The sequence below is a fragment of the Petaurus breviceps genome, unplaced genomic scaffold (assembly GCF_028583685.1).
Source record: "Petaurus breviceps papuanus isolate PSGF00001 unplaced genomic scaffold, PetGlider_PUasm1.0 91023, whole genome shotgun sequence".
NCBI classification, from domain to species: domain Eukaryota; kingdom Metazoa; phylum Chordata; class Mammalia; order Diprotodontia; family Petauridae; genus Petaurus; species Petaurus breviceps.
Window position 1 is genome coordinate 8721049 of NW_027187398.1, and position 14122 is coordinate 8735170.

The window sequence follows — 14122 nt, forward strand, 5'->3', positions numbered from 1 at the left end:
AGCTTCCTGAGTAATTGGAGTCCCTTTCTCTGCTGATTCCTCCAGGGTTTCTATGGAAACAGCAGCATGCAGATGATCTTGTCACATGACTAGAGCATCTCTGTACTCAGCACAGAAGAATACAGATGGCAAGAATTGTCTCTCATACCGCACATGTAGGGTTTGTGTTGCTGGGCAACTAGCTTCATCATTCAGACCACCACTGGTTAATACACTTTGTGTTTGGCCACAACAACCAGAATTTTATAATATCTTTAGTCATGCAGTCCTATTCTCTCAGAAATTTGTGTTTTCCCACCTTGGTACAACAGACTTTCCCCACTTCTCCAGGGGATTTGTCTGTTGACCAAACATATCCCATTTTTCCATCCCCCCTTGATCCTGAATGTTCATATTTTGCCTCCCCAGGCCAAGCATGGGGAGCAGCACCTGTGTCAGCACTACAGCATTCCCCTGGAGGAACTAAAGACCATTTTCCCACATGGACTGCCACCTCGTTTTGAAATGCAGGTGCTTGAGGCACTGTATTGGGATGGGAGGATATGGACTGGAATTGGGGGAACCAAAGGGACAGCAAAGAAGGGCAAGGAAAGAAAAAAAGTGAAAGACAAGACTTGAACTTGAGAAAAAGATCATAATAATTCATTGATAGTACACTTGAAGGTTGACAACTCATTGCTCATAACAAGTCTATAAGATAAATAATGGCAGTATCATTATACAGGGGAGGAAACTAATACTCACACAAGTCAGCTTTCTTTTTTCATATCCTGTAGTTACAAAGTATTAAACCTGGGACTTGAACCCAGATCTTATCTCCAAATCTGGTGCTCATTCCATTCCAGCATGAGAGTAACTTTATGTTAGCTATTTTGTGTATTAGTTGAAACAAATGTTTAATTGTGTGCTAGCCATTCCTCTTATTATCCAACAGGTATCTAGACCTCCTTCTAGCTTGTGTGTTCTGTGGAAACACAAAGGGATGCTGGGGAAAGAAATAACACACATTCCAGAGCTAAATAGAAATCTTTCGAATTAGCTACATTGTTTTTTCCTGTCCATTCTTATGGTTTATTGCAAGTTGACTTTTTGGAGAGAGTAGTGTTGTAGTGGAAAAAGTGAAGGACTTGGGAGTCGGGATGATCTGTGATCAAATCCAGCCTCAGGACACAGTTCTCTGTCCCTGTTTCCCTGTCTATAAAATGGGCATAGTAAAACAACTCAGAGGGTTGTTTTAAGAACCAAATGTGATAACATATGTAATGCCCTTTACAAAGCTTAAAGTGTTATAAAAATGTTTGTTGCTGTTGTTTTATTTGGGTTATTACCTCATCCAAGAGAGAATTAATCTTAGGTCCCTACATAGTATCTTGACTAATTTGTCAGTGTTTTATTGTGGTGACTAGCTGGGAGTCTCAGCGGTGGCCCCCTTCCCTCCCATTCCTAGTGTAGTGTGCAGAAACATACTCTGATTTATTAATGAAATACCCAACAAGTGTTTAAAGCTAAAATTAGGTATTTCTATATGATGTGTCATTCTAAAAATCAGAAAGATACCATGAAAGAATTAATTCTAGGCCATGGACTTCCTTATCATTCAACATGCTGTTGGCAAGAATACAACTGTTCAGTACACCAAGCCATAGGTATCATAACGGCTTTTCAGCCCTGCAGAATATTCTGACATTTGTAGTCAAATGTTACACACAGGCATAAGGCCCTCTGCCTCTAAACCCTTTGATGTTTCTTCATGATATGCTTGGGCACAGGAATGCTGCTTACTTTGCTTAAATGTGACTTGTTTTTTTGTTTGTTTTTTCCTCTTTTTTTTAAATACACATTTGTTTTTAAAACTTTTGAGCTCCAGATTTTTTCCCTTCTTCCCTCCTCATCCACCCCCACTGGGAAGATAAGCAATTCAGTATAGGTTGTACATGTGTAGTTATGCAAAACATTTCCATAGTATGTATATTGTGAAAGACTATATTTTCTTCCATCCTATCCTGCCCCTCATTTATTCTATTTTTTCTTTTGACCCTATCCCTTTTCAAAAGTGTTTGCTTCTAATTACCCTCTCCCCCAATCTGCCCTCCCTTCTGACATCCCCCCTATTTTCCTGTAGGATAAGATTGAACATATATATTATTCCCTCCTTAAACCATATTCAATGAGAGTAAGGTTGTCCCATTCCCTTTTACCTTCCTGTTCTTCCCCTCCATTGTAACAGTTTTCTCTTGCCTCTTTTATATGAGATAATTTACCCTAAGCTATCTCTTTCTTTCTCCTCCCAATATATTCCTCTCTTACCTCTTAATTTTGTTTTTTAGATATCATCCTTTCATATTCAACTTGTCCTGTGCCCTGTCTATGTATACATGTACATACATATGTCCACCCTCACATATATTTATACATACCTACACCCTCCTATACATACATATATATTCCCTTCAACTGTCCTCATACTGAGAAAAGTCTTATGAGTTACAATTATAGTTTTTCCATGTAGGAATGTAAATAGTTCAACTTTAATAAGTTCCTTATGATTTTTTTTCCCTGTTTACCTTCTCATGCTTCTCTTGCTTCTTATATTTGAAAGTTAAATTTTCTGTTCAGCTCTGGTTTTTTCATCAAGAATGCTTGAAAATCCTCTATTTCATTGAATGACCATATTTTCCCTTGAAGCATTATATTCAGTTTTGCTGGGTAGGTGATTCTTGGTTTTAATCCTAGCTCTTTTGACATCTGGAATATCATATTCCAAACCCTTCAGTCCCTTAATGTAGAAGCTGCTAGGTCTTGTTTTATCCTGATTGTGTTTCCACAATACTCAAATTGTTTCTTCCTGACTGCTTGCAATATTTTCTCCTTGACCTGGGAACTCTGGAATTTTGCTATAATATTCCTAAGGAGTATTGTTTTTGGGATCTTTTTCAAGAGGCTATCAGTGAATTCTTTCAGTTTGTATTTTGCCTTCTGGTTCTAGAATATCAGGGCAATTTTGCTTGATAATTTCTTGAAAGATGATGTCTAGGCTCTTTTTTTTGATCATGGCTTTCAGGTAGTCCAATAATTTTTAAATTTTTCTCTCCTGGATCTATTTTCCAGGTCAGTGGTTTTTCCAATAAGATATTTCACATTGCTTTTTATTCTTTCATTTGTTTGGATCTGTTTTATAGTTTTTTGATTTCTCATAAAGTCATTACCTTCTATTTGCTCCAGTCTACTTTTGAAGGAATTATTCTCTTCAGTGAGTTTTTGAAGTTCCTCTTCCATCTGGCAAATTCAGCTTTTTAAGGCATTCTTCTCCTCATTGGCTTTCTGGGCCTCTTATGCCATTTGTCTATTTTTTTAAGGTGTTATTTTCTTCAGTGAGGTTGTTGACTCCCTTTTCTTGATTTTCTTGCATCATTCTCATTTCTTTTCCAAATTTTTCCTCCATTTCTTTTACTTGGTTTTCAAAATCCTTCTTGAGGTCCTCCATGGCCTGTAACTAGTTCATATTTTTCTTGGGAGCTCTTTATGCAGCAGTTCTGACTTTGCTGTCTTCCTCCTGTTCCATGCTTTGATCCTTTTTGTCCCTGAAAAAGGAATCCATGGTAAGATTGTATTTCCTATGCTTCCTCATGTTCCCAGTCAATTACTTGACTTTTGAGCTCTTTGCCATGGTAGAACTCTGCTTTCAGAATGGAGAAATTTTTGTCCCAAATTACTGGGGTTTTTGCAGCTCCAGAGCAATTAGGAGGGTGTCTTTCTGAAGCCCCCACAGGTTCTAGCACCTAGCCACACATCCCAGAACCTCACCCAAGACCACGATCCAGTTCCAAGCAGGTTAAAGCAAGAGTGATTGCCCTCTGAATGGTCACTTGGTCCCCCTACAATCTGCAGGCCAGGAGCTTCTGAGGCAGCCATGTGGCACCTCCACTGCTTCTCACCCAGGGGCAGATGCCAAATCATGCTATTCTGTCCACCCTTGTTCCAACAGAGTTCTACACTGACCTTTTACTTTGTCTTTGACGTTTATGGGTTGAGAAGTCTGGAAGCCAGAGCTGCAGGTGCTTCAGTCTCCTGAAGTCTGCTCAGGCTGCTGCTGGTCAGGGCTGCCCTGGGGCCAAAACTGTTCAGCTCATTCATGGCTGGGCTCAGCTCCCAGTTTGGTGTGATAGCACTGGGCTGCCTACAGCGGGAAATTTGTTTTTCTCTGTCACTTTGTGGGTCCTGTAGCTCTGAATTTTGTCTAGAGTCATTTTTTACATGTATTGGAGGAGGTGGAAGCTGGAGCCTCGGGGAAGTACTGTTTCTACTCCACCATCTTGGCTCTGCCCCCCTTGTGACTCTTATTTTTAAGTCATATATTACATATTGTTTGGAGAATACTTTTTAGTCAGAGCTACTCCCAGCAGTCATTCCCCTCTCTAAAACCAATCTTTCATGAGGATTCATTTTCAGAAAACCACTATCAGTGCAGAAATGCCTTGGTTTATTGGCCAATTACATGAATTTGGATAATTTAATTTTATTATGAGCTAAATTATAATAAAAACCAATTCAAATAGTCTCAAATGAGTAAACTGCTATTTTTCCTTCTTAAAGCTAAGAAAGTTATTTATAACTGAATTATTTATGTGTTCTTTAGTAGCTTATATGGGGAAATTAATGTTTTAAATACATTTATAGGAATAAAATCAAGATCAACTCAGAGACTTTTCAGTATAGTGACTATCTGTACTCCTTGTTCTCATTTTTCTTTTTGCACTCATTTTCATTTGTTTTCTGGCTTTTCTACTAGAATTTTAACAACTCAGCCCATTGTTTCAATTTTGATTAGAAGAGTATCCATAGGTTAGCAACACAAGTCCAGTCTTTTGAATTGCAGCAAAAATCACTCTTTTCAGTATAAAACATTTCTCTCCAAAAAGTCAACTTGTAATAAACCATAAGAATAGACAGGAAAAAAACAGTGTAGCTAATTTGAAAGTTATTTCTATTTGGCTCTGGAATATGTGTTATTTCTGATGTATAAATGTTTTTATTAATTTTTATTATTATTCCTTTGTTTTACCTTTCCTGAATATGGTATAATTTTTCAACCTCAGTACTTTCCCCTGCTTTCTTCTCTGTATATATAATTAATTCCCTTGTTAAAATCCTATCCCCCCATTTTAAGGTTTAGCTTAAATGAAACTTTTCTCCAGGGTCAACACATGCTATTTTTATACACGTGTTATTTCTTTTCCCACCATCCCTTTTTGTTTCCACAGAACACAAAAGCTAGAAGGAGGTCTAGATACCTGTTGGATAATAGAGGAATGGCTAGCACGAAATTGAACATTTGTTTCAGATATTGCCCTGTCCCAGGTTCATAGTATCTCAGGTGCATGCCAGTGGTCACAGAGGTGGTCTACAGTTGTTTACATCAGTAAATCAGTTTCTTACTTCTACTTCTGAGAGGCCCTGAGGATAGTTTTGGACAGAGAGGTGGTAAATGCTGACCAAAACAATGCATCTGGATTGTTTATAGGTTTCAGTTATCAATACAATCTCTGTCCCTATCCCCTTTTTCTCCCCCTGCCCCCAGTAAGAATAATCAAGGACTATTTCATTACTTACTATGACATGTTTGGTCTTCAACTCATTCTTCTCTTAGGTTCCAGATTAATTTTAAAATATAATACAGACTTTGCTTGGACTATGCTAATAAAATTATAGCCCTGAGTTTTGGTCCCTTGAGGTGGTACATTGTATCTGCTAAGAGCAAGTGAGAAATTCTATTTCTTCCACTCTAATTAGGTGAAAACCTTCAGTGAAGCCTGCTTGATGGTACGGGAACCAGCCCTAGAGCTTCTGCACTACTTGAAAAATACAAATTTTGCCAACCCTGCTATCCGATATGTCCTCTGTATCCTTCTGACTAAAGAGTTCCTTTAGCTCTCCCTGAGCTAAGGAACAAGGAAAATAGGAGATTGCTTTTGTGAGCTAAAAGAGTCTTGGGTCTAGTGTTTCCTTTAACAAAAGGTTCTTCAGATGGTGAAAAGGGCACAGGAAAAACTCTTACTCTTTGCCATGCGGTTCATTTCTGTGCAAAACAGGATTGGCTGATAATGCACGTTCCAGATGGTGAGTGCTTCAGATCGGAAGATCTGGTCTTTCTCTCAGTTCTTCTTTCACCCAGTGGTTTTAATCTACTGCCAGGGCACTTAAGGGCAGTAGGAAAAGGCTTCCTCTTCAGTGAGTAGGCAGAGGAATCTGAGCTCTTTCATCATGATTAGAGACACAAACAGGTTGCAAGGTGAAGGAAATGTGATAATGAATACTCCCTGGACCCCTTCAACATCACAAGTTTGTCTCAACATGGCATTCCCTCTTTAGTAGGTAAAGGTACTTTTAGGTACTTAGTGCCTAGGAGGACAAATCCCAGCCTGTTCAGTCACCTCTAGCCTTATTCCCATGACTTGCTTGTTGGGGGGGGGTTAAAGTATCCTTTGAGCGCCTCCCATGGTGGTAAGAGGCATGTTTCTGCCTAGGTGAACAACATGACTCAGTCACTTCCTCATCAAATGCACATCACCCTTTAGACTTCTTGGACCTACATTTGGATCATAGAACATAGAGCCATAAGGGACCTTAGCTATTATCTAGTACAATCCTCTCATTTTAAAGGTGAGAAGACTGAGAAAACATGTGCAGGGCCATGCATCAGTAAGGAGCTTTGAGCCCAGGTATTCTTACTCAGGATCCAAGGTTCTTTTAACTCTACAGCGTTCCCTTTATCTGCATTTACTTCAGGTCCTCATTCAGTGCTGTGTCACCCACATAATCTGGCTTAGATAGTAAGCTCCCAAAAAATGGATCTTTTTATCTCTCAGGTGGCTTTGTGTCAGTGTCTTTGTAAAAGTGATGATGAAGATGGTGTTGCCTTCTGAGAGGGACCAGAGAAGCTGAGTCCTAATGAGAGATGACTTGCCAGTGTAGATGAATCAGTTACTAAAATGGTTTCTCAAAAAATGAAAGCAGCAGTCTAAATCTTTGCAGTGAGTAGCTCATTGTGGTCAGATTCTTACTTACTTTCTTGTGACTTCTCGTAGCTCACTGTTGGGTGAAAAATTGTCGGGATCTTCTGCAGTCTACGTACAACAAAGAACGTTATGATCAACCCTTGAAAGCCTCAACTTGGTTAAAGAATTTCAAAACCTCAAATGAGCGGTTCCTGAACCAGGTCATTAAGACTCCCTAGAAATTTAGTTTAGGGAGATTTTTAAAATCTGTAGCCTTGTATTTTCCTGTGTAGCCTTGATATATAAACTTCCTATGGGTCCCTGCAAAGATAATAATGCTACAGTTTAAATTCCTTTTATGGAAACTGTTACAAAAGTATCACAACTATTACTTATGGCTACATTGTAGACAAGAAGTTGTGTCTGTAGCTGGCTAAATAAATTTTTTTAGTCAGTGACAAAAAAAGCCAAAGACTAAGATATAGCCCGCACTCAAGTTCTTCGCCTGAAGGACTTATTTCTGTTTCAGATCAAAATCCAACAGAAGTACATCTGGAACAAACGGGAAAGCATAGAGGAGGGCAGACCCCTCGGAGAAGTAGTTGAGCAGGTGAACAAAGGTCATTCAATTTCATTCTTGCTCCTTCTCATGACCAAAGAAAACTTTTATTTTGACTCTTAATTATGTATCTGACAGGGCCTAAATCGAGTGAAAAATGCCAGTGATGCTGTTGGGATTGTGATGAAAGAACTGAAGAGGCAAAGTTCTTCAGGTTCTTTCCGCCTTCTGGTGGCAGTGGATAGTGTCAATGCTCTCTGGGGGAGGACCACACTGAAAAAAGAAGATAAAAACCTGGTACAAAAATCTTGTTTCTCACTTTTTTTTATCTCACAATTCTAACATCCTCCTAATCCCAGTGGTGAGAGCAAGTCTTAATGATCTGATGTACCTTCCTGCCTTAGCAATTATAATGCCAATGCCCACAGACTAATGAATATGCTGGTGTAGTTGTGAATCACAATGTAATAGGCAGTCCACTTGGAGGACAGAACATGAAGTTGGTGCACCTAACCAATGCAGCAAACACCAACATTCCCAAGCCTTCCCAAACCTTACCTTTGACAGGTCTTCAAAACCAAACAGACTTCCTTAAGCAAGAATTACCTTCTCTCACTCATGCTAGCTCCTCAGCCTCCATGTTCTGGCATTCTCTTGGGGCTCCTTCCTGCTCCACCCTTCCTGTTCCACCCTTTCAGCAAGCTCCACCCCCCCATGTGATTACATTTGACCTCTTAAGGGCTGGGAAGGTCTTTAAATACCATTAGGCCTATTAAGGGACTGGGCAGATCTTCAAATCTCCATTACTGTTACAACAATCTATGAATGACTGTTCACTGCAAAGAGTGAAATTTTAAGACTCTATACTTCTGGAAAAGGCAAGTCCCTGGTCACTACAAGGAGTGGACTAGTCAAAGAAAGGAGGGGTAAAGGGCCTCAACCATGAAAAGTGAAATCTAGGAGCAGCTAGGTGGCACAGTGAATAGAGCACCAGCCCTGCAGTCAGGAGGACCTGAGTTCAAATTCGGCCTTGGACACTTAACACTTACTAGCCTTGTGACCTTGGGCAAGTCACTTAATGCCAATTGTCCTGCCCTCCCCCCTCCAAAAAGGGGGGAAAAGTGAAATCAAGAAAAAATGTTTTGGAGATGGAACAAAACCAAAGACTGTTTTATAAATTGATGACAGAATCATCAGAGTTAGGAGGTGGTTTTAATTTAATTCATTTAAGCATTTATTATATCTCTACAAGCATTTATTATAGCCAAGTACCATGCTTGGTAGTAAATTTAGAGAGGGGAATTCTGTCCCTTATAAACAGGTCTACCAGGAGAATTAGAAGAGGTATGGTAATTTTAAGTAGTCTAAAGCAGGGCTGCTCAACCATTTTTGTGTCATGAACTCCTTTGGGTAGTCTGAAACCTCACTAGGCTCCTTGTTAGAACAATATAAATAGACAAGATTACAAAGGAAACCAGTTTTATTGAAATAAGATTTAATTTTTCCTATCTAAATTCATGGACCCCAGACTGAGAGCCCCTGGGCTAGAGCATGTGCAAAGAAAAGGTCTTTGCCATCTCTGATGGTTGGCTTCAGTGGGTGAGTTACATTTCTGCCTTTCCCTTGATCTCCCCACCCCATAGTCCCTCCAAAAGTCTAGTGGAGCACAGAAGTGCCCCAAGATTTGTTTTGAAGTTCAACACTGGCACTACAAGTTAGCATTCTTAGAAAAACTTGTTGGTAGGTCTTGTTTTTGGTGAGGTGTGGTCTTTCTGTTACCAATTGGATTATTCTAAATAATATAACAAGTAAAAGATGGTCTGTTTGTTGCCTGATCTGTAGGTTGCCCCAGAGGAGCTGACACTCATTCATAATGTGAAGAAAATGGTGACCAACGATTGGGTGAGTGAAGGGGGGTAGGAGGATGGTAACTAATCCATTCCAGGCAGCTAGCTTACAACCCTTGTTAAAAAACAGTCTCATTTGGGGCAGCCAGGTAGCACAGTGAGTAAGAGCACCGGCCCCAGAGTTGGGATGACCTGGGATCGAATCTGGGTTCAGATACTTACCACCGCACCCAGAAATAACTGGCCATTTAACCTTGGGCAAGTTATTTAACCCCAACTGCTTTAAAAAAAACAGTTCTCAGTTAATCCATGGCCCCAGTTAGTAACATTAGTCTCATTTCTACCATTATGATCAGGAAGGTCTCATAATAGAGACTTGTTTGTATAGAACAGACTTCAAGTCCTGCCTCAGGCTCCTCTTGACTCTGTGACCCTGGGCACCTCAATGAGCCTCTCTCAGCCTGCATTTTCTCATCAATAAAATGAGAGGTTTGGACTCATTATTGATGACTAGCATCCTGTAATATCAGACCTAAGCCTACTCAAACTCGAGATCAGAATCCAAGTCCTTGGACTCCTTTTTTTCCATTCTGTTAAACTAGAGTGACTTGGCTGTTGGACTGGTGTTGCTGAGATAGCTTTCTTGATTCTCACTTGTTGCCCTATTGTCCCTGCATAGGACTCCAGTTCAGTTATTTGTACAAGATACCACAGTAAATCAGGGGCAGAACTAGTACCTGGAATTTGATGCCCATCCCAGGGATGTTTCCAGATATGTCACTACAAGGCAGTAGAAGGAGGCATCATCTGGTGATTAAGATGTATTTTCTCCTTGGAGCAAAAACAGGTCATCCCTTTCCTTCTTTGTTTCAGCATGGAGGGGCTATCGTGGTGAGTCTGAGCCAAACTGGCTCTCTCTTTAAACCCAGAGCTGCCTATCTCCCCCAGGACTTGCTAGGAAAGGTAAATAAAAGCTACTTTTTCATTGTGGGTAAATAGGCTTCACTTGGGGCGGCTACGTGGCACAATAAATAGAGCACCCAACCCTGGAGTCAGGAGGACCTGAGTTCAAATCTGGCCTCAGACACTTAACACAAAAAAAACTAGCCGTGTGACCTTAGGCAAGTCACTTAAAACCAATTGCCCTGCTTCCCCCCTCCAAAAAGAAAAAAAATAAAAATCAATAGGCTTCACTTGTCATAAAAGAGTTCCCTCCTTACACTAAAGCCTGTGATGTTTTGTTTTAATTGAGTTGCCTCTTATTCATTCTGTCTCAGGCCATAGTTCCCCTTTATTCTAAGCAAATTGTTATTAACCATGTCAGTAGGAGTAAGCCCCATGAAAGAGTATATTTTCATTTTCTCCTTGGTGGCATGTCATGTAACTAATACTGTTTTGTTATTTTTACTTCCAGGAAGGTTTTGACGACCTAGACCCCTTTGTTCCCATCCAAGTTTACAATTATACCCCAAAAGAGTTTGAAAGTTGTATTCAGTATTATTTGGAAAACAGGTGGCTTCAGCACAAGAAAGGTAAGCTGAGTAGTTTGCTTTCTAGGGCCTTGGCCTGCAAAATTAATATATGGAGTCAGACCATTATTGCTAGCTGCATTGTCATAGTTTATCCTCCATTTCCCTCTCCCCCTCATATTCTTCCTCTAATATTTTTACTTAGCTATTTGGGTGATGAAAAAAGAGCCAAAGAAAAGAAACTAGAGAGCAAGCAGACTGCCCGTTAGCCAGTGTTTCTAGGGTGCTCAGACTACTGCTGCTGTTTTGGGACCCAAGAATATGGGGAATCAATCAAGTAGCATTTATTAATAAAAAGTCAACTTTGTGCCAGCCAAGAGATATGAAAACAACCATGAAGTAGTCCCTGCCCTTAAGAAGTTTATATTATTGATAATTTACTATTTATATAGCTTCATAAGGTTCACATATCTGATTTGATTACATTCTGCCACAGGAAACATATCCACACATCAGTAAAAAATAAAACATAAATAAAGTAATGTGAGTTAAGACTGAGCTCAGGAAAAGTCGAATGTAGTGACAGTTGAGCTGGGCTTTTAAAGGAGCTGGGAACCCAAGAGTCAAAGCAAGAAGTGAGAACCATCTAGGCAAAGAGGACATGAGCACCCAGAAAGGAATGGTGAAGTGTCACCCACAGAGAACAGCAAGGAGGCCAGTGTGCCTGCAATGTGAAGTGCACAGATCAGTTCTATTTTGTATATGTTGAATATGAGATGCCCAAGTCATCTAGTTAGAAACGTCTAGTAGGCAGCTGATGACACAGGACTGAGCATAGGACACTAGGGTTGAGTATATGGAACTGGCTCTCTTAGGCCAAGCTGCAGTGATGATTAAGCTCTTGTGAAGTGAGGTCACCAAGTGAGAGAGTAGACAAGAGAAGAGGGCTTAAAGACAGAGCCTTGTAGCATACCCACAGTGAGCTGTTGTGACATGGGTGGTGAATCAGCAAAGGACACTGAGAAGAAATAGACAAGAGGGAAGAGAAGCATCATCCATCAAATCATGAAAAATTAGAAAAGAGAGTATCCAAGAGATGATCAGCAGTTTCAGATACTCCAGAGATATTTAGAAAGATGTAAGGAATGAAAATAACTCACAGGATCTGGCAATTAAGAAATTACTAGTAACACTGAAAAGAGCCAGTTAGGTTAGTGAAGAGATCAGAAGCCAGATTGCAAGTGTGTGAGAAATAAGGAAATACCTCCTCCATCTTAGCAGAAATCAATAAATTAACTGTTTGTGTTTTTATACATACATACACACACATACACATATAAAGAAAGAGGGAGAGGGGGAAGGGAAGGGAGCAAGAGAAAGACCAGCAGTGGGGAATGAGACATTCGTTTTCAGATATGGTCATTGTGTTGATTTGTTTAGCTATACTTGTTAAAAGAGAGAGTGGGGAGGGGGAGGAATTGGTGGAAAGTGACTTTTAAAAGAGCACCAAAAAAACTTTTGTGTAGTAAGAGACAGGAAATTTTCCAGCAAAAGTACAAATTACTTTGCAGGCCACTAACCCAATGGTTAATTACTCTTTGGAAGGACCTGCCTTCTTCCATTATCATAACCAGCTATTTTTTCAGTATTTTTTAAGAATAAAAATAGTATAGCCATTCTCATTCTCTGGCATACAGTCCCCTTTGAAAGGCTTTTATCAAATAAATAAGTATTTTTGGTTCATTGTTTCACTTTTGCCACAACTTCTCTAGATAAGACTTGGAAGAAGCCAAGAAAAATCAAAAGGTCTTTTACAAACCTTGTTGTAAGCCAGGTAGTTGTAAGCCTGGCACAGTCAGTGCTTAATAAAAGTTTGACTGACCTACTGGAAATAGCAATGGAGAGTAATTAGTATTCCAGCTTCCCTTCTGTGTTGGTGTAAGTGAAGGGATGCAGTGTCATCTGAGGAAATTAAATTTCAGTGAGGGGGGTGGCTAGGTGGTGCAGTGAATAGAGCACCGGCCCTGGAGTCAGGATGGACCTGAGTTCAAATCCGGCCTCAGACACCTAACACAAAAAAAGTAGCCATGTGACCTTGGGCAAGTTACTTAACCCCAAGTTGCCCTCCAAAAAGCAAAAAAAAAAAAGTGTAACATTTCAGTGAGGGTAAGTCAGTGGGAAGAGTATGAAAAAAGAGTTTCAGCTTGTTCACTGTGGAATAGGCATTCTAGAGACCGTAGTGGAAGAGAGGGTGGCCAGGTTCAGAGGGGGAATGGGTGTAGTTTGGGAGAATGGGTAGGCTTGTGGAATAATTCTTTCTTACATGGCTGATGATGAAGTAATACAGGGAGAAGGAAGGTAACAGGAAGTAGCAAGTGGCAGGAGTGATGCTCATGGTGTTACAAGCTGCAGAGGGCAGATTACCTGCCATTTACCTTATGCCTATCTCCTTTTTAGCTCACACAGAAGAAGGAAAAAAGGAGCTGCTTTTCCTTAGTAACTCAAATCCCTGGCAGCTAGAACGGCTCTGTGCTCATCTCTAAATCACGCCTGTCTCCATCAGGCCTGGTGCTTGGTACATGTTGGTCTGAACCAGAAAGAAAACTCTTCCTCCAGAAGCAATCACGGTCCTCCGTCTGGACAGATCCCAGGGTTTGGAGTCCACATCAGGCCTCTAGAGCTCACGGAAGTCTTCCTGAGGGTGGCCAGACTTCCTGTCGAAGTGACTGTAGCAACTGAAGATTCCATCCCTGGTCTTGTCACTTGTGTCAAAATGTGAACATTGGACATTGTTCTCAGAAGCAGGATTCAATGATCCTTCCCTCTTTTAAAAAAAAAAAAAAAAAAGAAAGATAAAATGTTTTTCTTCAAAGAAGAATGTCATTGGTTTGGTTTATAATATGATAGCGCTAGCTAAGCCTTAGTGTTCATGGTGAGTCTATTAGTGTCTTCATGTCCTCAGTTAAAGAGAATTCCTACATCATTGTGTTCTCTGTTTACAGTTCAGCTGTGACATCTCCTTTTTGGCCTGCCCCTCACATAAACTCAGCCATTTTCTTATGTACCTTCTGCTTTTATTTTCTCTGACTAGGATTATGATTTGAATTTTTACAATATCTGATTTGAGTGGATACTACATAGAGGGAAAAAAAAATCTAAAAAGGCAGTAAGCAGCTCTTCTTTCTCTTGATCATAAATGAGTTGAAAGAGTAACCAAAGATTGAGACTTCCATGATTTGATACCATAGCAGG

At 40.1% G+C, this 14122-nt stretch overlaps 1 protein-coding gene across 7 annotated transcripts in view; it reads left to right on the forward strand.

Annotated features, from left to right (window-relative positions):
* The window catches only part of DAP3 (death associated protein 3), a 60074-nt gene extending 46326 nt beyond the window's left edge, over window positions 1–13748 (forward strand). For 5 of the 7 annotated variants that reach the window (XM_069078231.1, XM_069078230.1, XM_069078229.1 and 2 more), the window contains 10 exons: window positions 409–510; window positions 5791–5899; window positions 6025–6117; window positions 7086–7216; window positions 7525–7605; window positions 7693–7851; window positions 9397–9456; window positions 10275–10364; window positions 10816–10933; window positions 13328–13748. In XM_069078231.1, the coding sequence (XP_068934332.1) occupies window positions 409–510; window positions 5791–5899; window positions 6025–6117; window positions 7086–7216; window positions 7525–7605; window positions 7693–7851; window positions 9397–9456; window positions 10275–10364; window positions 10816–10933; window positions 13328–13413 (1029 nt within the window). In that variant the 3' untranslated portion in view covers window positions 13414–13748. Of the gene's footprint in view, window positions 1–45; window positions 156–408; window positions 511–5790; window positions 5900–6024; window positions 6118–7085; window positions 7217–7524; window positions 7606–7692; window positions 7852–9396; window positions 9457–10274; window positions 10365–10815; window positions 10934–13327 lie in introns of all 7 variants that reach the window. The other 2 variants (XM_069078233.1, XM_069078232.1) reach the window with 2 other exon arrangements.
* Window positions 13749–14122: the final 374 nt, after the last annotated feature.